This window comes from Pongo pygmaeus, chromosome 9, assembly GCF_028885625.2.
Source record: "Pongo pygmaeus isolate AG05252 chromosome 9, NHGRI_mPonPyg2-v2.0_pri, whole genome shotgun sequence".
NCBI classification, from domain to species: domain Eukaryota; kingdom Metazoa; phylum Chordata; class Mammalia; order Primates; family Hominidae; genus Pongo; species Pongo pygmaeus.
Genome location: NC_072382.2, coordinates 88,182,369 through 88,206,155, shown reverse-complemented (window position 1 = coordinate 88,206,155; position 23,787 = coordinate 88,182,369). Strand labels below are relative to the sequence as shown.

The 23,787-nt window shown below is 37.3% G+C and overlaps 1 protein-coding gene and 1 pseudogene across 7 annotated transcripts in view; one reads left to right on the top strand and one right to left on the bottom strand.

Annotated features, from left to right (window-relative positions):
* The window catches only part of TMEM135 (transmembrane protein 135), a 354,887-nt gene that overhangs the window by 207,885 nt on the left and 123,215 nt on the right, over positions 1-23,787 (bottom strand). For all 7 annotated transcript variants that reach the window (XM_063671308.1, XM_054438028.2, XM_054438029.2 and 4 more), the window contains one exon: positions 16,810-16,843. In XM_063671308.1, the coding sequence (XP_063527378.1) occupies positions 16,810-16,843 (34 nt within the window). The remainder of the gene's footprint in view (positions 1-16,809; positions 16,844-23,787) is intronic.
* LOC129007577 (E3 ubiquitin-protein ligase XIAP-like) lies at positions 11,941-16,137 on the top strand (annotated as a pseudogene).

The window sequence follows — 23,787 nt, the reverse complement described above, 5'->3', positions numbered from 1 at the left end:
AAGAGCTTCTGCACGGCAAAAGAAACTATCATCATAGTGAACAGGCAACCTACAGAATGAGAGAAAATTTTTGCAATCTACCCACCTGACAAAGGGCTAACATCCAAAATCTACAAAGAACTTAAATTTACAAGAAAAAATCAAACAACCCCATCAAAAACTGGGCAAAGGATATGAACAGACACTTCTCAAAAGAAGACATTTATGCAGCCAAAAAACACATGAAAAAATGCTCATCATCACTGGCCATCAGAGAAATGCAAATCAAAACCACAATGAGATACCATCTCACACCAGTTAGAATGGCGATCATTAAAAAGTCAGGAAACAACAGGTGCTGGAGAGGATGTGGAGAAATAGGAACACTTTTACACTGTTGGTGGGACTGTAAACTAGTTCAACCCTTGTGGAAGATAGTGTGGTGATTCCTCAAGGATCTAGAACTAGAAATACCATTTGACCCAGCAATCCCATTAATGGGTATATACCCAAAGGATTATAAATCATGCTACTGTAAAGACACATGCACACTTATGTTTATTGTGGCACTATTCACAATAGCAAAGACTTGGAACCAACCCAAATGTCCATCAATGATAGACTGGATTAAGAAAATGTGGCACATACACATCATGGAATACTATGCAGCCATGAAAAAGATGAGTTCATGTCCTTTGTAGAGACATGGATGAAGCTGGAAACCATCACTCTGAGCTAGCTATCCCAAGGACAGAAAACTAAACACCGCATGTTCTCACTCATAGGTGGGAATTGAACAATGAGAACACTTGGACACAGGGTGGAGAACATCACACACCAGGGCATGTCGTGGGGTGGGGGGAGGAGGGATGGATAGCATTAGGAGAAACACCTAATGTAAATGACGAGTTAATGGGTGCAGCACACCAACATGGCACATGTATATATGTAACAAACCTGCACATTGTGCACATGTATCCTAAAACTTAAAGTATAATAAAAAAAACTATGAACAATTATATGCCAACAAATTATATAATCTAAAAGAAATGGATAAATTATTAGACACATACAACCTACCAAGACTGAATCATGAAGAAATAAAAAATATCTAAATAGACCAATGATATAGTCTGTATATTTGTCCCCACTGAAATGTCATGTTGAATTACAATCCTCAGTGCTACAAGTGGGGCCCAGTGGGAAGTGTTTGTATCATGGGGGTGGATTCCTCACGGCTTGGTGCTGTCTTCATGATAGCGAGTTATCATGAAATCCGGTTATTTAAAAGTGTGTGGCACCCTCAATCCCTACCCTTGCTCTTGCTTTCACCATGTGACATGCTGGCTCCCACTTCACACTTTCTGCCACAATTGTAAGCTTCCTGAGGACTCCCCAAAAGCTGATGCCAGGACTATGCTTCCTGTACAGCCTGCAGAACCGTGAGCCTGCAGAACCATTAGCCAATTAAACCTCATAAATTATCCAGCCTCTGATACTGATATCTCTTTATAGCAATGCAAGAATGGCCTTATACAACCAATAATGAGTAAGCAGATAGAATAAATAACAAAAAGTTTCCCATCAAAGAAAATCCAAGGACCCAGTGAATTCTAATAAACACTTAGAGAAAAACTAATACCAATCTTTCTCAAACTCTTCCAAAAAACTGAAATAGAGGGAATACGCCCAAACTCATTTTACAAAGCCAGTATTACCCTGAAGTGCCAAACAAGGACACTTCAAGAAAAGAAAATTACAGGCCAATATCCCTGATGAACATAGATGCAAAAATCCTTAACAAACTACTAGCAAACTGAATCCAATTAATACATTAAAAGAATATTTCACTTGAAATACTGTCAGTTAGCCGGGTGCAGTGGTTCACGCTTGTAATCCCAACACTTTGAGAGGCTAAGGCGGATGGCTCACCTGAGGTCAGGAGTTCGAGACCAGCCTGGCCAACAGGGTGAAACCCCATCTCTGCTAAAAATACAAAAAGTAGTCAGGCGTGGTGGCAGGCACCTCTATTCCCAGCTACTCAGGAGGCTGAGGCAGGAGAATCACTTGAACCCAGGAGGTGGAGGTTGCAGTGAGCCGAGATCACCCCACTGCACTCCAGCCTGAGCAACAGAGAGAAACTCTGTCTCAAAAAAAAAAGAAAGAAATACTGTCAGTTGCAGCAACACAGATGGAACTGGAGATCATTATATTAAGTGAAAAAAGCCAGGCACAAAAGATAAACATCACATATTCTCACTCATATGTGAGAGCTAAAAAAGTTGATCTCATGGAGATAGACAGCAGAAAGATAAATACCAGAAGCTGCGTAGGGGAAAGGGAGATGAAGAGAGGTTGGTGAATGAGTACAAACATAAAGCGAGATACAAGAAATAAGTTCTAGTGTTCTATAGCACAGTAGGGTGAGTGACTATAGTTAACAACAGTATATTTCAAAATAGCTAAAAGAAAAGATTTAAAATGTTCCCAACACTATAGAAATCTTCTGTAAATAAAAAAGGAAAAACGTTCCCAACACAAAGAAATGATAAATGTTCAAAGTGATGGATATCCTACATTACATAGTCTATGCATGTATCAAAATATTACATATAGCATATAAATATGTACGAGTAATATATATCCATTTAAGTGTTTTTACTTGTTTTTTAAAAATCTTTCACCATGATCAAGTGGTATTTAACCCTGGGAGGCGAGGATGGTTCAACAGGAAATCAATAAATGTGATAGGCCAGCGGTCCCCAACTTTTTTGGAACTAGAAAACGGTTTCATGGAAGACAATTTTCCATGGATGCAGGGCAGGGTGGGTACGTGGGAGTTGGTTTCAGGATGAAACTGTTCCACCTCAGACCATCATAAGAAGCATGCAACCTAGATCCCTCACATGTGCAGTTCGCAATTGGGTTCGGGATCCCATGAGAATCTAATGCCGCTGCTGATCTGACAAGAGGCAGAGCTCAGGCAATAATGCTCGCTCACCCACGTATCATCTCCTGCTTTGCAGGCTGATTCCTGACAGGGTTCATGGCCCAGGGGTTGGGGACCCCTGTGATATGCCACATTAGCAGGATGAAGGATAAAAACCTTATGATCATCTCAAGAGATGCAGAAAGAGTGCTGACAAAATTCAACATCCTTTCACAATAAAACTATCAACAAATTAGGTATAGAGGAATGTACCTCAACACAATAAAGGCCATATATGACAAGCCCACGGCTAACATCATACTCAACAGTGAAAAGTTGAAAGCATTGTCTCTAAGATGAGGAAAAAATCAAGGATGCCCACTCTCACCATCTCGTTTCAACATAATACTGGAAGCCCTAACCAGAGCAATTAGGCAAGAGAAACAAATAAAAGTAATCCTAGTAGGAAAGAAAGAAGTAAAACAATCTCTGTTTGCAGACTACATGATCTTATACACTAAAAACCCTAAAGATTCCACCAAAAGACTGTTGGAACTGATAAATAAATTCAGTACAGTTGCAGGACACAGTGTCAACATATAAAAATCAGTAATATTTTTATACACTAATACTCAACTATTCAAAAATAAATTAAGAAAAAAATCCCATTTACAACAGCAACAATAAAAAATAAAACCCTTAGGTATATATTTAACCAAGATGGTAAAAGATCCACATACTAAAAACAGTATAAAACACTGATAAACAAAACTGCAGAAAAACACCCATGTTCATGAATTGGAAAAATTAATATTGTTAAAATGTTCATACTGCCCAAAGCAATCTATAGATTCATTGCAATCCTTACTGAAATTCCAATGTAATTTTTCACAGAAATAGAAAAAGCAATCTTTAAGTTCAAATGGAACCACAAAAGACCCCAAACAGCCAAAGAATCCTGAGCAAAATGAACAAAGCTAGAAGCCATCACACTCCCTGATTTTAAAATATATTTTAAATCTATTTTAATCAAAACAGCATTGTACTGGCATAAAAACAGACAGACCGACCAATGGAACAGAAAAAATATCCCAGAAATAAATAAACCCACAGTTATGGTCAATTGATTTTTGACAAAGGTGCTAACAACACAAAACAGGAAAAGAACAACTCTCCTCAATAAACGGCATTAGGAAAACTGGATATCTACTTGCAAAAGAATAAAACTGGGCTCTTATCTATAAGGTATATAAAAATTAATTCAAAATGGATTAAAGACTATAAATATAAGCTCTTCCATAAAATGACTAAAAGGAAATATAGGGCAAAAGCTTCATGGCACTGGTCTAGGCAATTTTTTTTGGATATGAACCCAAAAGCACAGGCAATAAAAGCAAACATAGACAAATGGGATTATATCAAACTAAAAAGCTTCTGTACAGCAAAGGAAACAATTAACAGGGTAAAGAGACAACCTACAGATTGGAAGCCTGGGCAACATGGTGAAACCCCATCTCTACAAAAAGTACAAAAACTAGCCGGGCACAGTGACTTGCGCCTGTAGTCCAGCTACTCAAGAAGTTATGGAAGGACTGCTTGACCCTGGGAGGCGAAGGTTGCAGTGAGCCAAGGTTGCACCACTGCACTCCAGCCTGAGTTACAGAGCAAGATCCTGTCTCAAAAAAAAAGGAGACAACCCACAGATTCCACAGATTTGGAGAAAATATTTGCAAATTATACATCTGATAAAGGGTTAATATCCAAAATATGTAACGGATTTAACACAATTACAAGGAAACAACTCAATTTAAAAAATGGGCAAAGGACCTGAACAGACATTTCTCAAAAACAAAAAAACAAAAAAACAAAAAAAAACATGGCTAACACATACATTTAAAAATGCTCAACATCACTAAAACTTAGGGAAATGCAAATTAAAACCACAATGAGATATTGCCTAACACCTGTCAGAGTGGCTACTATCAAAGTCAAAAGATAACAAAGTGTTGGCAAGTACCTGGCGGAAAAGGAATCCTTGTATACTACTGGTGAGAATATAAAATGGTACAGTCATTATGAAAAACAGTATGGAAGTTCCCCAAAAAACTAAAAATACCATATGATTTTTCTCTAACAAGTGATCCAGCAACCCCACTTCTGAGTATATATCCAAAGAAACTGAAATCGGTATGTCAAAGGGATGTCTTCACTCCCACTTTCACTCCAGCACTATTCACAATAACCAAGACATGCAATCAACCTAATGAACCTGGAGGACATTATGCTAAGTTAAAATAAGCCAGGCACAGAAAAAAATACCACATGATCTCACTTATATGTGGAATCTTACGAAAGTCAAACTCATAGAAGTACAGAGTAGAATGGCAGTTAACAGAGTCCAAGGGAAGAGGGGGTTGTGATGATAAAGTTTCAGTGAGACAAGAGAAATAAATTTTTGAGATATATTGCACAGCAGGGTGACCATAGTTAATAAGGACATATTGTACATTTCAAAATATATTATAGCTAAGAGTAAATTTCAAATGTCTCTGACAACTGAGGTGATGTTAATTTGATTTAATCATTTCATGCTGTATATATATATATACATATATACACACATATATATATCAAAACATCACATTGCACCCCATAGATATATACAATTATGATTTATCAATTAAAAATAACTTAAAAAGAAATAAAAATGTATTTCTCTAAAGTAAATATCAATGAATAGATTGGTTGGCTCATACAGAAAAACATATGTTTATCCTTTTAATAAACTGTCAAATTGGCTTCCAAAGTGGTTAAACAATTTTACATTCCCACATGCAGGAATATGATAGTTCCAGTTCCTATACATTCATACCAACATTTGCTCTTGTCAGACTTTTCCCATATCTTGCCATATGCATCTCATCCATCTGGCTGTTCATCCATAACCTTTCTAATATCCTCTATAATAAACCAGTAAATGTAAGCAAAGTGTTTCCCTGAGTTCTGAGCTGCTCTGGTAAATTAGCTGAACTTGAAGAGGGGGTAGTGGGAAATCCAATTTATAGCTGATCAGTCAGAAGTACAGATAACAACTATTACTTTCTGTTGGCATCTGAGGTGGAGGCAGTCTTATGAAACTGAGCTCTCAACCAGTGGAATCTGATGCTACCTCCAGGTAGACAGTATTAGAATTAAATTGAATTAGAGGACACTAAGCTGGTGTCTGCTAGAGAATGTGCTTCCAGAGAACTACTTGGTCTGTGGGGATCATTCTCTGTTGAGTGAAAGAACAAGAGAAAGCACTTTTTTCTTCTTTTTTTTTTTTTTTTTTTTCTGAGACGGAGTTTTGCTCTTGTTGCCCAGGCTGGAGTGCAATGGCATGATCTCAACTTAATGCAAACTCCGCCTCCCAGGTTCAAGCTATTCTCCTGCCTCAGCCTCCCGAGTAGCTGGGATTACAGGCATGCGCCACCACACCCGGTTAATTTTGTATTTTTAGTAGAGACAGGTTTATCCATGTTGGTCAGGCTGGTCTCGAACTCCCAACCTCAGGTGATCTGCCCACCTCGGCCTCCCAAAGTGCTGGGATTACAGGCGTGAGCCACTGTGCCCAGCCTGAATCACCATTTTCAAACCTATGTTTGAAAAATCAAATACAGATGTTTTAATAAAAGACACTGCATGTTTAACATTAAAAACCAAATGCTAAAGACAAATTGCTAACATACATTAGATGTATGTTTACAATTTTAAAACGTATATACTGTTAAGATGTTTGGTGGCATAAATAAAATTACAGAGAAGTTTTCAAAAGGACTCACACAGAAGGATTTTTAAATGTCTTAAATTTTTTTCTTATAATAAAATGTAAGTGAACTAACTACATTTGACATCACATTTTAAACAAATGTTAGTAGCATATAATAAATTTTGAAAGACTGGAAAACTTAGTTATTGTCACAACTGATATAATAAAGGAAAATCATGCAAATGTAAATTTTGCTTATGTGTTCTCTTTTAAATCATACTGTGGCAAAGTTAAATTCTAACAGCAAGTGTTCTCTTATGGGTAACTGGTGCTGGCACATTAGCCCCAGCAAAATTTTTCCATAATTTTATAGACATATCTTGGCCAGAGAAAATATTTAACTCTTTATACTTCTTTCTATATACATTTCATTCATTCTGACCTTTAATAACTAATTCACTATCAACATTTAAAATCTAGAAAACTACTGTTTTTTAAATTGGGTACTTTTCACTCTAATACACGCTAACTAACATATAACAAGAAAGCAACATTTTCAGATGGGTATTAATACAATTGCCTTCAATTTTTATGTTTTTTAAGTGCTAGTTAGTCATTAAGGCTATAAACTAATGGTCTAATAATTGCAACTTATCAAAACTTACTTGTATCTGATGGCTCTTTTTCTTAAAGTTCTTTTTTTTTTTTTTTTTTGAGACAGAGTATTGCTCTGTTGCAAAGGCTGGAGTGCAGTGGCGCTATCTTGGCTTACTGCAACCTCCACCTCCTGGGTTCAAGCGATTCTCCTGCCTCAGCCTCCCTAGTAGCTAGGATTACAGGCACATGCCACCACGCCTGGCTAATTTTTGTATTTTTAGTAGAGACAGGGTTTCACCATGTTGGCCAGGCTGGTCTCGAACTCCTGACCTTAGGTGATCCACTTGCCTTGGCCTCCAAAATATAGATGACTTTTACTTTCCTCTTTATTTTCCAAATCAGAAACACATACCAAAAAACAGTAAATATTTTGTTTAAATAAAACCCCACACCATTTAGAAATTTTATTGTTGGATGTTATAAGCCAACAATTTCAACTTAGTCTCGTAAGCAATATAATCAAGTCACAAGAAAAAGTTATTTCTTTAGATTCAATTCAGTTCTCCCTGAATCTTTAAATCCCTACCTGTTCTGAAACAAGCACCCTCTTCATGTAGTAAAAGTTATACAGTAATAAATAAATGGCTCTGTTTAGATAAAAAGGAAGATGAAGTGTATCAGGTAATTATTAGTATCCAGAAAATATTATGATCATGTTCAAATTCACTTTCCCTTAGACACAGTCAAAATCTATGTGTCAAGCCTTTGATCTCATTAAAGTTTTGAATTACTGAGCATTTATAAATGGCTAAAAACACCAATTCACATTTTGTATTTTCCCAGAAATTTTTCTAATACTAAAATTTACAGACAAATGTACCCCCTCAAAAAAGTTTTCCATTTTAAAGAACTAGAGATTCAAAGGTTTCTTCTAGGTTGGGAACCCTAACAAAATGGTACAGCCACCACTTAGGAACACATTTGACAGTTTCTTTAAAAACTAAACCTGGTGGCTCACGCCTGTAATCCCAGCACTTTGGGAGGCCGAGGAGGGCAGATAACAAGGTCAGGAGTTCGAGATCAGCTTGCTGACATGGCGAAACCCCATCTCTACTAAAAATACAAAAATTAGCCAGGCGTGGTGGCGCACACCTGTAATCCCAGCTACTCAGGAGGCTGAGGCAGGAGAATCGCTTGAACCTGGGAGGCAGAGGTTGCAGTGAGCCGAGATCACGCCACTGCACTCCAGCCTGGGTGACAGAGTAAAACTCCGTCCCAAAAAAAAAAAAAAAAAAAAAACACCACAAAACATGTAACCACAATATAAACCCAGCAACTGCACTAATGGGCATTTATCCCAGACCAATGAAAACATGAAAATCTGTACATGAATATTTATAGCAGCTTTGTTCATAATAGCTAAAAACCATGAACAGGGGCTAAGGAGGGGTGACAACAGGAGAGAAGTGGGTGTTGCTATGATGGAAATATTCTGTATCTTGACTGTATCAATTAAATATTCTGGTTTTGATATTATATTATAGTTTTGAGATATGTTACCATTGGGGGAAAATGGGTAAAGAGAACATGGGATCCCTATATTATTTTTTATAATTGCATATGAATCTACAATTATTTCAAAATAAAAGTTTTAATTTTGTTTAAATACAGTATTTTAAGTGTGCTCTCCAACATCAATAATATCAAAGTCAAAGATCTCTTTCCCAGGAATGTACAATCTAAAGCAGGCAACACACAAAAGTTTTAGAAAGTTTACTTATAATTTTAAAATAAGTATATGAATACGCACAGTATTTGGGTATTGAAGTATGTACCATGTGCTACTATAGAAAAAGCATGAGTGTCTAAAAAAATACACTAAAACTCAAATCTATTCTAGCATGCAGGCATAATATTTTAAAGTTTTCTTGAAAACATAAGAAAAGCAGCACAATAACAAAGCCATTAAGAAAATTTAAGATATTTGGCTGGGCGCGGTGGCTCACACCCATAATCCCAGCACTTTGGGAGGCCAAGGCAGGCAGATCACGAGGTCAGGAGATCGAGACCATCCTGGCTAACACGGTGAAACCCCGTCTCTACTTAAAATACAAAACATTAGCCAGGCATGGTGGCGGGCACCTGTAGTCCCAGCTACTCGGGAGGCTGAGGCAGGAGAATGGCGTGAACCCAGGAGGCGGAGCTTGCAGTGAGCCGAGATTGCACCACTGCACTGCAGCCTGGGCGACAGAGCAAGACTCCATCTCAAAAAAAAAAAAAATTTAAGATACTTTGTTATACAATATAAATAATCTATAACCAAGATTAATCAATTGTTTCAAATTCTTTTCTGGTTGTAGTATTTATTATCACTTAATAATTTAAGTTTATCGTTTCAAAGTAGATGATTTCCTCAAGTTATTTATTTTTCTGGATTCTGATTACAACACCATGAGCTGGCAAAACAGGAGTGTTCACACGCAGTTCAAAATAAGTCACATACTTCATCTATGTACCACAACCACCAACTTTTAATCTTTATATCTTTTAATCTAAAACACATTAATGCAGTCAAATAAAGCAAGGTTTTACTTATAAAGTAAATAATATTACAGCAAAACCACCATTACTTTTGAACCAACCTAAAATATTTAAAACAAGCTTTAAAATAAACATCTAGGTATAATTTGGTATGTCTCCTATAAATCCTTCTCTTTAACCTATTTATGCCTAGTGTTCCATTATTGGAACGCTAAGCTTACGGGAGTTATTTTTTTCCTACTGCTCAAGGTCATCACCAAGGTCTGATTTTTCACCAAAAAAAAAAAAAAAAAAAAAAAATTGCAACCTCCAGCATATGAATCATCTATGATTCATTTAACAAATTATGGCACAAAGTACATTTTAGGTACTGTTCTAGGCATGATACAGCAATATATAAAACACACAAAAACTCTACATTCATGAAGCTTAAATTCCAAGGTGGGAAGACAGACAATAAAATAATAAGCAAAAAAGATACATGTTAGATGTTGATCAATTCCATGAAAAAAAAAGATACAGAGGTTTGGGACTGCAGGGGTATAAGTGACATGAAGAGTGACTGTTACTATGTGAGATAGATGTGGAAGGCCTCACAACAGTGACATTTCAGCAGTCTCAGGGAAATGAAACAGCAAGCCATGCAGATATTGGTGATAAGAGCTCAAAACACAGCGAAAAGCAAGTATCAAAGAGAAAGCATGCTTGTCGTGCTCACTCAACACCAGAGAGGGCAGTGTGGCTGAAGTGGAGAATGAGGAAGGAGACAGTGGTGGTAAGAGGAAGCCAGAAAAACATAAAGACCCCTCATAACCACAGGCTTCTTGCAAGCCTCGTAAAGAGCCCTACAAAATCTGTTCACATAGTCACATTTTGGTAACGTTTGCAAAAGCAAGGTATTTTAACCATAGATAGTTAAGATTACTATCATTTTACATTCTGATTTCTCTGTCACACTTCACCTTGTGATGAATAGCATTAGGTTTTGGGATCCAGCTTACTAGTGGAGTTGAGTTTAGCAAGATATATTGAGTTTGGGTTTAGCATGATATATTCATTAATTTACTTTCCAGTTGCTTTTAGGTATAAAACATTGATTCCTAGTGGCTCATTAAAAGAGTGGCAACCAGGCATGGTGGCTCATGGCTGTAATCCCAGCACTTTGGGAGGCCGAGGCAGGCAGATCACTTGAGGTCAGGAGTTCGAGACCAGCCTGGCCAACATGGTGAAACCTCATCTGCACTGGAAATACAAAAATTAGCCAGGCATGGCAGTGTGCGCCTCTAATCCCAGCTACTCTGGGGGCTGAGGCAGGAGAATCACTTGAACCCAGGAGGCAGAGGTTGCAGTGAGCCAAGATCATGCCACCGCACTCCAGCCTGGGTGACAGAGCCAGACCCTGTCTTGAAAAAAAAAAAAAGAGTGGCTTCCAGGAATACTCTATTGTCTACTGTACCAACTTACCCCGTCATGACACAAAGGTGAAGAACCAGAGGCCATAATGATATATAGATACATCCTAGGGTGCCAAGCCCTGAAAATATGTGGGTAATGAAAAAGAAATAAATTTAAAATGCACATGGCTAAAAGACAGATGGTTAAAACTTCTACCAATCATCAGACATGCAAAGTAGTAAGCAGAAGATCTGACTCTTATCAAAGCCTAGCCAAAATCTAAGTTCTCTCCTGTCAAGGAAATGAAGTGAATACAATTATAATTATTGTAAATGCAACATAACTTTGTAGGGTTTTTTCCCAATGGAAACTGTACTACAGAAAATTTTTTAGAATGCCTATGTTTGAGAATCACTACCTGTATCAGTATTCAAAAAAGATGACTGTGTATTCAGTAACATGGTTTTAACTATTCCAAATATGAATAATTATTAAAGCATATGTGATCAATAATGCAAGAACAAAGACTGAAATATCTTTTTTATTTTCTCTGTATAAAATGATACTATAGGCTGCTGGGGAGGGCAGGAAAGCTGCACCCACCCAGCAAGGGCTCCGTGACTGGGTTCCCAAGACTGTCGAAGGAAGGTATAGGTGGGTGGGAGGGTGGGTAGCGTACGCCCTCCAAGACTGCCTTTCCAAACTCTTTGACACCTAAGAAAAGGTGAACAAGTCCTATTTTCAAGAGAAGATGGCTTTTAACAGTTTTGAAGGATCTAAAACTGTGTACCTGCAGACATCAATAAGGATGAAGAATTTGTAGAAGAGTTTAACGGATTAAAAACTTTTGCTAGTTTTCCAAGTACTAGTCCTGTTTCAGCATCAACACTGGCACAAGTAGGTTTTCTTTATATTGGTGAAGGAGATAGCATGTGGTGCTTTAGTGGTCATACAGGAGTAGATAGAAGGCAATATGGAGACTCAGCAGTTGGCAGACACAAGAAAGTATCCCAAATTGCAGATTACCAATGGCTTTTTTTTTTTTTTTTTGAGATGGAGTCTCACTCTGTTGCCCAGGCTGGAGTGCAGTGGTGTGATCTCGGCTCACTGCCAGCTCCACCTCCCGGGTTCACGCCATTCTCCTGCCTCAGCCTCCCGAGTAGCTGGGACTACAGGCGCCAGCCACCACGCCCAGCTAACTTTTTGTATTTTTAGTAGAGACGGAGTTTTACTGTGTTAGCCAGGATGGTCTCGATCTCCCGACCTCGTGATCTGCCCGCCTCAGCCTTCCAAAGTGCTGGGATTACAGGTGTGAGCCACCGCACCCGGCCGGCATTTACTTTTAAAATAGTGCCACACAACCTGCAAATCCTAGTATCCAAAATGGTCAGTACAAAGTTGAAAACTGGGAAACAGTAATCAATTTGCCTTAGGCAGGCCATCTGAGATTCATGCAGATTATCTTTTGATAACTGGACAGGCTTTAGATGTATCAGATACCATACACCCAAGAAACCCACCATGTATAGTGAGGAAGCTCAATTATAGTCATTCCAGAACTGGCCAAACTATGCCCACTTAACCCCAAGAGAATTAGTTAGTGATGAACTCTACTACACAAGTATTGATGACCAAGTGCAGTGCTTTTATTGCGGTAGAAAACTGAAAAATTGGGAACCTTATGGTGCTGGCTGGTGGCAGAAGAACATAGGCAACACTTTCTTAATTGCTTCTTTGTTTTGGGCCAGCATGTTAATATTTGAAGTGAATGTGACATTGTGAGTTCTGACAGGAATTTCCCCAATTCAACAAATCCTCTGAAGAAATCCATCCATGGAGGATTATGAAGCACAGATCATTACTTTGGGGATGTGGATGTACTCAGTTAACAAGCAGCAGCGTGCAGGAGCTGAATTTTATGCTTTAGGTAAAGGCGATAAAGTAAAATGCTTTTGCTGTGGAAGAAGGCTAACTGATGGAAACCCATTGAACACCCCTGGGAACAACGTGCTAAGTGGTATCCAAGGTGTAAATATCTATTACAGCAGAAGGAACAAGAATATATAAGTAATATCCATTTAACCCATTCACTTGAGGAGTCACTGGTGAGAAGTGCTGAAAAAAATGTCATCACTAACTATAAGAACGGATTATACCATCTTTCAAAATCCTATGGTACAAGAAGCTATACAAATGGGATTCAGTTTAAAGGATATTAAGAAAATAATGGAAGAAACAATTCAAACATCTGGGAGCAACTATAAGTCACCTGAGGTTCTGGTTGCAGATTCATTGAGTGCTCACAAAGACACAAGATGAATCAAGTCAGACTTCACTGCAAAAAGATACAGGATCTCATTATGTTACCCAGGTTGGTCTTGGGCTACTGCCCTCAAGCAATCCTCCCACCTCAGCCTCTCAAGTAGCTGGGACTACAGGCCCATACCACCACACCCAGCCTATACTGTAATTTCTAATGAGCCAGAGGAAAGACTAGGTGGAGGGAATTGAAGGAAGTATTATTGAAAAAAGGGGAGAAGAAGTAATGAGGAGCTCCAGATCCAGAGTCTGCCAGTAATAGCACAGAACTCATTCCAAGACCTCTAAATTACTGAAAAATTATAACAAAATGAGAAATACATCAAACACAGAATTGGTCCTAGGCTGTAAGAAGAAAATGAGAGACAAATAATAAGAACCTGTAGCATGACGGCTTCAGAAAAGTATTATATAGGAACTGAAAAGGAAGTCTAGCCATATGTAATTTGGTTTTTGGGGAATAAAGTTTACATTGACATTCAAATATTCCAAGTAGTCTCCAACCAAAGCTGGTAACACCAAAGCAATCAAAGTTTCATGACCAATTAAAAACCCAGAGTCTATTATTTTAGAAATAAATGAAAGATCACGATGCAAATTCCTTGTATAAAATCAGTATTGTCTTAGTAATTTTTTCAAAAGAAAATTATAATATAAAATCATATGAAGAAATGAATGGAGTTTATAACCAATATATGATGGAAAAAAGTACTGTGGAGGTATGTTAGACGATTATTTACTTAACATTTAATTAACATAAAATCTGGATTTTATGTTGTCTGGTGTTTATCATCTTTTTAAAATTAAAATAACATCATTCAAACTGAATTTTTACTGGACAGGTTCAGCATTAAAAACAAGTAAATTGGCCGGGTGTGGTGGCTCATGCCCATAATAACAGCACTTTGGGAGGCTGAGGCAGGCAGATCACAAGGTCAGGAGTTCAAGACCAGCCTGACCAACATGGTGAAACCCCGTCTCTACTAAAAATACAAAAAAAATTAGCCAGGCGTGATGATGCACACCTGTAATCCCAGCTACTCAGGAGGCTAAGGCAGGAGAATCACTTGAACCCGGGAGGCAGTGGTTGCAGTTAGCCGATATCACACCACTGCATTCCAGCCCAGGTGACAGAGCGAGACTCCATCTCAAAAAATAATAATAATAAATAAAAACAACAAGTAAATTGGCTGGGCACAGTGGCTCTTGCCTATAATCACAGCACTTTGGGAGGCCAAGGCAAAAGGATCACTTGAGCCCAAGAGTCTGAGACCAGCGTAGGCAACATCCCATCTCTACAAAAATAAAAGTAAAAAAAAAATAGCCAGACACTGTGGTACATGCCTGTGGTCCCAGCTACTTGGGAGGCTGAGGTAGGAGGACTGCTTGCACCCAGGAGTTCAAGCTGTAGTGAACCATAATCACACCACTGTACTCCAGCCTGGGCAATACAATGAGACCAAAAAAATAAAATAAATAAAATAAATGGAAACAGGTAAATAGATGAGTTAACTTGAAGACAAATCTGAAAAGATAACCAGAATTCAGCACAAAGAGATGAAAAAGTAGGAAAATGTTAAAAAGCAATTAAGAAAATATGAAGAGGGACATAAGAATGTTTAACATGCATCTCAAAGGAGTTCCAAAACAATAGAATATAGAGAATGGGGAGAAACAAGATTCAAAGAGGGGATGGATAAGAATTTAATTCCAGAACTAACCATGAATTCTCGGACTACAAAAGCTGAGTTCTGATCAAACTAAATCAAAATAAATCTATATCCTAGTAAACCCAATATGCCAAAAATAAATTCTTCGAAAGTAAATCTTAAAAAAAAATTGAGAAAAAAAGAGAGATTACCTAAAAAGTAAAACCAACAGACTACAAAAAGTAACTACAGAGAACAAAGATAAAGGATTATCTTTAAATCATTGTCAATCTAGAATTCTATACCCAGCAAGATTGTCATTAATTCAACAAATATTTATCAAATCTCTACTACATGACAGACTCTATTTAGAAGCTCAAAAGCTTACATTCTAGTAAGAATTCTTTCAAGGAGAATAATGCCAAAAAGAAATCCTGCTTTCCTGTTCTCATGCTGTCCTGAAATTTCCATTTCATTACAATTAAAAGTCCTTAGAACTCCTAATTTTCTGGAGTATTTTAAAATAAATTTACTTGATGGCATACCCTAGGCTTTCTTAATTGGTGGTCCATGAACACTCTGAAATGAAATTTAGGTATCATTCCTTACATGAGTAGTTTTCTATACAGAATGTCCATATATGTCATCAGATTCTCAAAGAGGTCTATGACTCAAAAGGAGTTACACCCACTTTTCTCTGACCCAACCCCACACACCCAGAATAGTTTGGTGCTATATAATTTCCACAGGACCCTATAAATCATCTTTCAGTCCTTTTCATACATTATTATTTCTGCCGTGACTTCTCCCACTGGAGAGTAAAACTCCATGAATGCAAAAGCTATCTCTTGTTTACCAGCATCTAGCACAGAAACACAAAAGTACAGAGGAAAAAGTAAATATTTTATAACTAAAATGAATTGCTAAATGTAACTCTGAAATATACTCCCTTGTTACAGAATTCAAGAACTAAACCTTAGGTAAATAAATAATTATTAATCTTTCCTAGTTACATTTTTTAATGTTGCCTATCAAGTCTATAAACCACCCGAAAAGATTTTAATGTAAATGTTTTTAAAATATTAACTTGGCAATAAAATTTACATAAACTTGATTATATATTTACTTTAAAGAATATCAAACAACATAACATTAACTTCATTTCTGTAAACTTAAAAATTTGGAAGCCTAGCTAATTATATTATTAAATGCACTGAGTGTTTGGAGATAGTACCAATGTTGTTTTAATATTCAAGAAGAACATACATCATAAAAACCCATCCTTATATCATTCTTCCCATAAGAAATCACAACAGAGGCAGAATATGAAATTATATATATAAAGAGATATAAAGAGACAGATATATAAACATACAAGTATAGCCTATCAAAGATGAAGATGTAAACTTAAAAAAGGCAATGAAGAGCACAAGACAGTGATTTCCTTCTAAAATAAGTGAAATTCAATCCTATATGATAGGAACAAACCAGATGGTATCAAGGCTTTTTTGAACATTTAAGTCTATCCATTAACACAGAGAAGATTACCCTCAAATACAAGTGGCTTCCCTCTTTTACTTTTTTTAAGAAAACATGATTTTAAAAAGATACAGCTCATGGGAAGACATCAAAGGTTAAAACAAAATACTTACCAAGTTGGCCATATAAATTGTGAGCAGCCCTCTCCTGCAAATAATTTTAAAAGGAAGATATTAAACTTCAATTTGACTTAGTAATCACTTTATCATTTATTAGAAGTCTATACAAAGAATAATATTCTCAGAAATTGAGAAACGTACTGGTATCTTAGAAAAATGGGTAAATTATGCTGAACTAATTTCTCTGTGACCTAAATTTAGCTGCATCTAAATAAATTCCATAAAATCACTTGTTTTGTGGTCATTAAATATTCTTAGAGGTCATTAAGTAAATATTTAAAATTACTATTTCCCCATTGTTATTTGTTATTGGCAAGAGTGGTATAATTTCTTACTAGTCTATTTTTATGGTAGAGAAATCTAAATTTTGTAATAAAGAATTCTAATTCATCTTGCCAAAATGTAAAGAACAATTCTGACCAAATAAAAATTCATCATAAAATAAATAAAACAAGCCTTCTGTTTCACACACAATACAATTGTCTGTTTCATTAAATAATATTACAAATCATACTAAATCACATTGGTTTTAATTTCATTTTAAATGAAAAGTCAGGCACTAAGGGAACTTTCTAATGCCAAAGGACAAACAAAAGTTCTATAAACACTTTACAGAAAAACTGCATATTTACCAAACTTATTTAATAAAAATTCAGGTAGAAAGTCAAACACAACAACTTTTTTCTGCCCTTAATCAGTCTACTTAGCTTATACTGCATATGAGAAATGAATGAAGCACATTCTATTCTCTAGGAAATGTCTTCAATAGGTTTTAAGAATTCAAGGGCAGAGTTCGACCTCTGAAAATTACAAAAACATATTTTAGTTTCCTTTATGAACATTTTCAGTACTCAAAGAAAATAAAATATATATAAAAAGTACCAATGTCAAATCACTTTCATTTAAATATGCTGAATCTTCATATTGACATTGTCAATGAAATCTTCTTGATGCCCGATTCATACACAGTCCTGAATGTTCGTTATTGTAAATGGTTTAGTAAGATTTTTAATATTCCTAAAGCCACATGCAGGCAGTATGATTTAACTGAACAGTACTAAAGTAAAGTTAGGTACTCTGGGACTCTGTAATTTTGTCATTAAAATTAGGGAACATTTGACAGACTAGTTATCTACATATTAAATCTACTTTTTTTAACATAAAAATTATTAAAGAAAAAATTTACATTATCACCAATATATAAAATATAACATTGGACTCACTCTGGTTGAAAGGGGAAGGGGATATAGGACCCACAGTGCCATACACCCAGTGTCATACACTCCTAGCAATCTCTCCTCAGCAGATCCTAATGCATTTCAGCAGAACAAGAGAACCCAATTGCCCTTACAAAAAGAATTTTTAAAAATCACTGGTAAAGGTGATAGGATGATCTATGCAGCAAACCAACATGGCAGAAACCTGCACATTCTACACACGTACTCCTGAACTGAAAAGTTAGGAAAAGAAAATAATAATAAAATCACTTGTAAGATTATCTATAAGGTTTTTTAATGTCCTTTTTTCTATGATTTTTACATATGGATTGAAAGTGTTCTTACTAGTTCTCACCATTAGTTCCTACCAAATTCTAAATTAAAAATACTCTAATATTGCTTATTTTAAATAAGTTATACTGAGAAAAATTAGGGTAACATTAACATCCAAGAGTCCCACATACACTGAAGAAAGAAAAGTTAAGTGCTTCTCAAGGGATACCCATTTTTACCAAAAGCTGGTTACATATGAAGAAAAAAATATATATTACAAATTCCAAAATAAAAATATATTTCGTTACTTTCTATGAGACAGCCTGACAATTTCTTTTTCTTTTTATTTTTTTTTTTTATTTTTTTTTTTTTTTTGAGACAGGATCTCATTCTGTCACCCAGGCTGGAGTGCAGCAGTAGTACAGTCATAGCTCACTGCAGTCTCAAACTCCTGGGCTCAAGTGCTCTTACTGCCTCAGTTTCCCAAATAGCTGAAACTACAGGCGCACACCACCATGCCTACTAATTTTTTAATTTTCTGTAGAGACACAGTCTCGCTATGCTGTCCAAGCTGGTTCAAGTTTCTGGATTTAGGCAGTCCTCCTGCCCTGGCACCCCGAAGTTCTGGGATTACTGGAATGTGCTACTGTACCCCGCTGACAAATGCATTTCAAGGTGAAATGAGCTAAAGCTGAGTATCCCTTATCCAAAATGCCTGAGACTAGAAGTGTTTCCAATTTTTGATTTTTTTTGTATTTTGTAGTATTTGCATATACATAATGAAATAACTTGGGGATGAGACCCAAATCTAAACATAAAATTCATTTATGTTTCATATACACCTTATACTTGGCAAAAACTGCAATTACTTTTGCACCAGCCTAAATACATACAACTTAATGCAATTTTATATAACATTTTTAGTAATTTTGTGCATGAAACAAAGTTTGTGTTCAGTACTTAAATGTGAAATTTTCCACTTATGGCATCATGCTGGTGCTCAATCATAATTAAGATTATTATGTTGATATTGTAAACCACAGAAATAAACAAATCTCTTTGACAATTGTGTTTTTGACTGGAGCTACCCTGGACATTTTGTCATTCACAGACAGTGGTCTTGATCCTCTTCCAAAAATGGTTTATAATCAGCTACAGGACTTTGACAGGTGCTCTTAAATGCAGGTTTCTAATATCTTTGGAGATTGTGACATTGGAATAAAGGAAAATCATTCAGGACTCATGAAGAACTGAAATGTTCATGAATATCAAGCAGAACAAGAGTTAACTGACTGGACTGAACTAATAGAAAACTTAAGTAATCTTTTTTAACTTTTGCTTAAAACATTGCTGATCCTTGTTTTATTTTTCAGAGTCATGGAAGTTTTTCTCTTGAGCTATCTACAGTTTTCAACAATTGAGTAAGGTATACTCCTATGAACAAAGTTTGGAGAATATTTGTTTCTTTCTGCTTGGTTTCTTCAGAATTTGGAAACTTTGTGAGTATTCTTAACATAGGGTAATATAGTTATTTGTACCACTGCAATAAGAATCCATTTTCTTTTGCAACAAGACACAACTGGAGAGACTGGTTGTTTTACCAAGGCTTTGACTGGAAGGGTGTGCTTCCCTTTAAGGAATTAAGCTTGACTTGCAGAGCCAATAAAAGCCCCTTGGGGAAACTGGCCTCACACCCTGTCTACACAATTCCTGTACAGGGTTCCTAACGTGGTGAGTAAAGAATGTCACTTTCTATCAGGTCCAGGAGCCCCAAGTTATCTTGACACCTCAAGAAGAGAGGAATTTACCCAGTTCACAGGTATTTGAGGGTACAAACCCATGGCTGGGCTCAGCTTTAAAAAGTCTTATCTGAACCAGGTGTGGTGGCTCACACCTGTAATCCCAACACTTCAGGAGGCCAAGGAGGGCAGAACACCTGGGATCGGGAGTTCGAGACCAGCCTGACCAACAGGAAGAAACCCCATCTCTACTAAAAATACAAAAACTTAGCCGGGCGTGGTGGTGCATGCCTGTAATCCCAGCTACTCGGGAGGCTGAGGCAGGAGAATCACTTGAACCCAGAAGGCAGAGGTTGCAGTGAGCCAAGATCGTGCCATTGCACTCAAGCCTGGGCAACAAGAGCAAAACTCCATCTCAAAAAAAAAAACAAAAAACAAAAAAGCAGTCTTATCTGAGATTCCATATGGAATAGAGTTCCATCAGAGCCAATTTTAAAAGCCTATGTGAAAATAATTATTCTTGGTGCACTTGATGCAAATGATTAAGCCGAGTATAACACTAAAGCTTATTCTGCAAACAACTCGGTCCTATCATGATTTGTTTGTAACAAAATGAGGACTAGAGAGAAAGAAGTAAGTTTCAAAACTTATCATACACTTGTCATTAAATTCTCACCTCATTAGTTGTTTTTAAGTTTTGTCTGCATTTTAGACTAACCCTGCTTATTCCTGTGAACCAATCAGTGATCTCTGGCTGCAGCTAAGAAGAAAGAAAATGGATGGGTAATGTAAAAATCTGGATCAACATTCTAATTCTGGGCAATTATCCTGCAAATCCTGCCAGGTGGTGAGAATAAATGGGGCGCCCATAACCTGAAGGTTTTTTTTTTTTTTTTTTTGAAAATAAGACCGAAGGAGCTAACCAAACCAAGCCCCATACACCCAAGTCTTAGCAGGCATAACTATAGCCACCAGTTATCTGGGCATGTCAGCAGCCTCAGAGTTTTTGAGCTGTTCTTACCCCCATGTTTTGTTTTGATACATGTCTTCTAATATCCTGGTTTGTCTCTTCTCACCTTCAGGCCATCAAACTCCAAACAGTCATGCAACCGGAGCCTCAAATGATGGCTCCCTTTTACTGGGGACCCTTAGATAGGCCTCTAAGAGAGATATGACTGCCATTTTCCCAAAACAGCACCCCCTGTCAGCAAAAAGCAGTTAAGAGTGGTCATCATACTTAACCTAATGGCAATTAGATGTACCTCTTCAGAAGGGGAAACTGATAGCAGCAGGAGGCAGTCAAATGCCTAGGCAGATAGGGGTGGGTCCCTGGTGAAATCCTACCTCCAAGCCAAAGACAGTTTAAAGCCTGAAAGCCAAGCTACAAGTCAAATCCACAGACCAGATTAAGAACTCGCCTTCCTGTTTGGCATACTTTCCTCCAATTAATCCCCACCCTCCACCTATTTTACATATACCTACCCTTTCCTAATTGGTTCTCTATGCTGTCATGCCCACCTTTGAGTAGTCTTTGTTTTAAACTTTTTTGCATACTCACAAACCAATCAGCAAGCACTTCCCTATTCTGAGGCCATAAAAGCTCCAGACACAGGCACACTGAGAGGAAAAAAAACACTAAACTGTGGGGGTGGGGGACCACCCCCACGTCTCCTCTCCACTGAGCTGTTCCACCGCTCAATAAAATTCTTCTCTGCCCTCTTCACCCTTCAAATTATCAGCGTATCCTAATTCCTCTTGGACATGGAACAAGAGCCTGGAAACTGCCAAACGTGGGTACAAGCCATAACACAGGCGGGCCACATAGAGGTGCTGCCTCCAGTGGAAGGCCTGGGGCTAAGCAAGGCCTGGGTGCAGGGCAGGGGGGCATCACCGGCTGTGGAGGTCTCCAGTTGGCAAAGTGGACAAGAAAAATCCTGCATCAATACCTCACACCTAAGGCATACGAGGCACTAAACAAATGATTATGGAATTACTAGACACAGCCAACAAGGTATTTCTAAGAACACATCCTTACAGAAAAAAAGTGTATTATAGACATATAATCACCAAAGATAACCACTAGGACAAGGGAGGGCCAATTAATGATAGCAATTTATTAGCAAAGAAGTGATCAGACCTCCTTAAAGTTGCATAAAACTTAACAATCTACAAGGTATAATCAATATTATGAAATCAAATTTTACCCACCCAATAGTACCAAGAAGTGTAAGGCAGATACCATTATCCTTACCTATTGAAGACCAAGAATCAGAGAAGTGAAGTGGTTTCCTTAAAAAGGTAAAAGTAACAAAAAGACAAGTTGGAATTCAGAGTCAGTTCATCTGACTCCAGTTTCAGGTTCTGTCCAATGCATTACTTCTACAGTAATCTTTGCACTACTAAATTATCTTTTTTGTTGTTGTTTGTTTGTTTTTGAGACAGTCTTGCTCTGTCACCCAGGCTGGAGTGCAGTGGTGCAATCTTGGCTCACTGAAACTTCCACCTCCCAGGCACAAGGCATCCTCCCACCCCAGCCTCCCGAGTAGCTGGCACCACAGGCACACACCACCACACCCAGCTAATTTTTTGTATTTTGGGTAGAGCAAGGTTTCGCCATGTTGGCCAGGCTGGTCTCGAAATCCTGAGCTCAAGCAACCTGCCCGCAACCTGCCCACCTCGGCCTCCCAAAGTGCTGGAAAAACAGGCATGAGCCACCGCACCTGGCCCTAAATCATCTTTAAGTTCTGTAATTCACTTGCTTGTTTAACATGGCATCCTAACAGGCTTCTATTCTTTTTTTTTTTTTTTTTTTTTTTTTTTTTGTGCATTGTCATTTGTTTGTTTTATTGTTTATAGGTTGGTGGTAAGTTTCTTTTTTTTTTTTTTAGTATTATTATTATTATTATTATTATTATACTTTAGATTTTATGGTACATGTGCGCAATGTGCAGGTAAGTTACATATGTATACATGTGCCATGCTGGTGCGCTGCACCCACCAACTCGTCATCTAGCATTAGGTATATCTCTCAATGCTATCCCTCCCCCCTCCCCCCACCCCACAACAGTCCCCGAAGTGTGATGTTCCCCTTCCTGTGTCCATGTGTTCTCATTGTTCAATTCCCACCTATGAGTGAGAATATGCGGTGTTTGGTTTTTTGTTCTTGCGATAGTTTACTGAGAATGATGATTTCCAATTTTATCCATGTCCCTACAAAGGACATGAACTCATCATTTTTTATGGCTGCATAGTATTCCATGGTGTATATGTGCCACATTTTCTTAATCCAGTCTATCATTGTTGGAAGGGCTTCTATTCTTTGAGGAAAACTAAAGCCTTCACATACTGTTACTATTGTGAAAAAGCAGAGAATGTATTGCTATTAGATTAAGTCCTATTCTGTTCTCAAAATTTCAATTTATCTTTCCCCAAATTACCTCCTTAACAGCTTTCGCTGAATTCAGACCCGGAGAGAATATTATCTCTGAAGGGTATGATATGTTGGATTATAGAGCCACACCCTTTGATAGGATTTCTTCATCCTCCGTTCCAATATCAACTTTATAACTGTACTATATCAGACCAATAATTTATCACTTCTTCAGTTATGTTAAGCACTATGAAAAACTGAGAAGTCAGTTAAATGCCATTTTATTGTTTTACATTTGACTATATTTAGCCTAAATCTGAAGACAAATAGGCCACTCCCTTACTGGTGAGTAAATCCTCTTTGGAAACCAAGT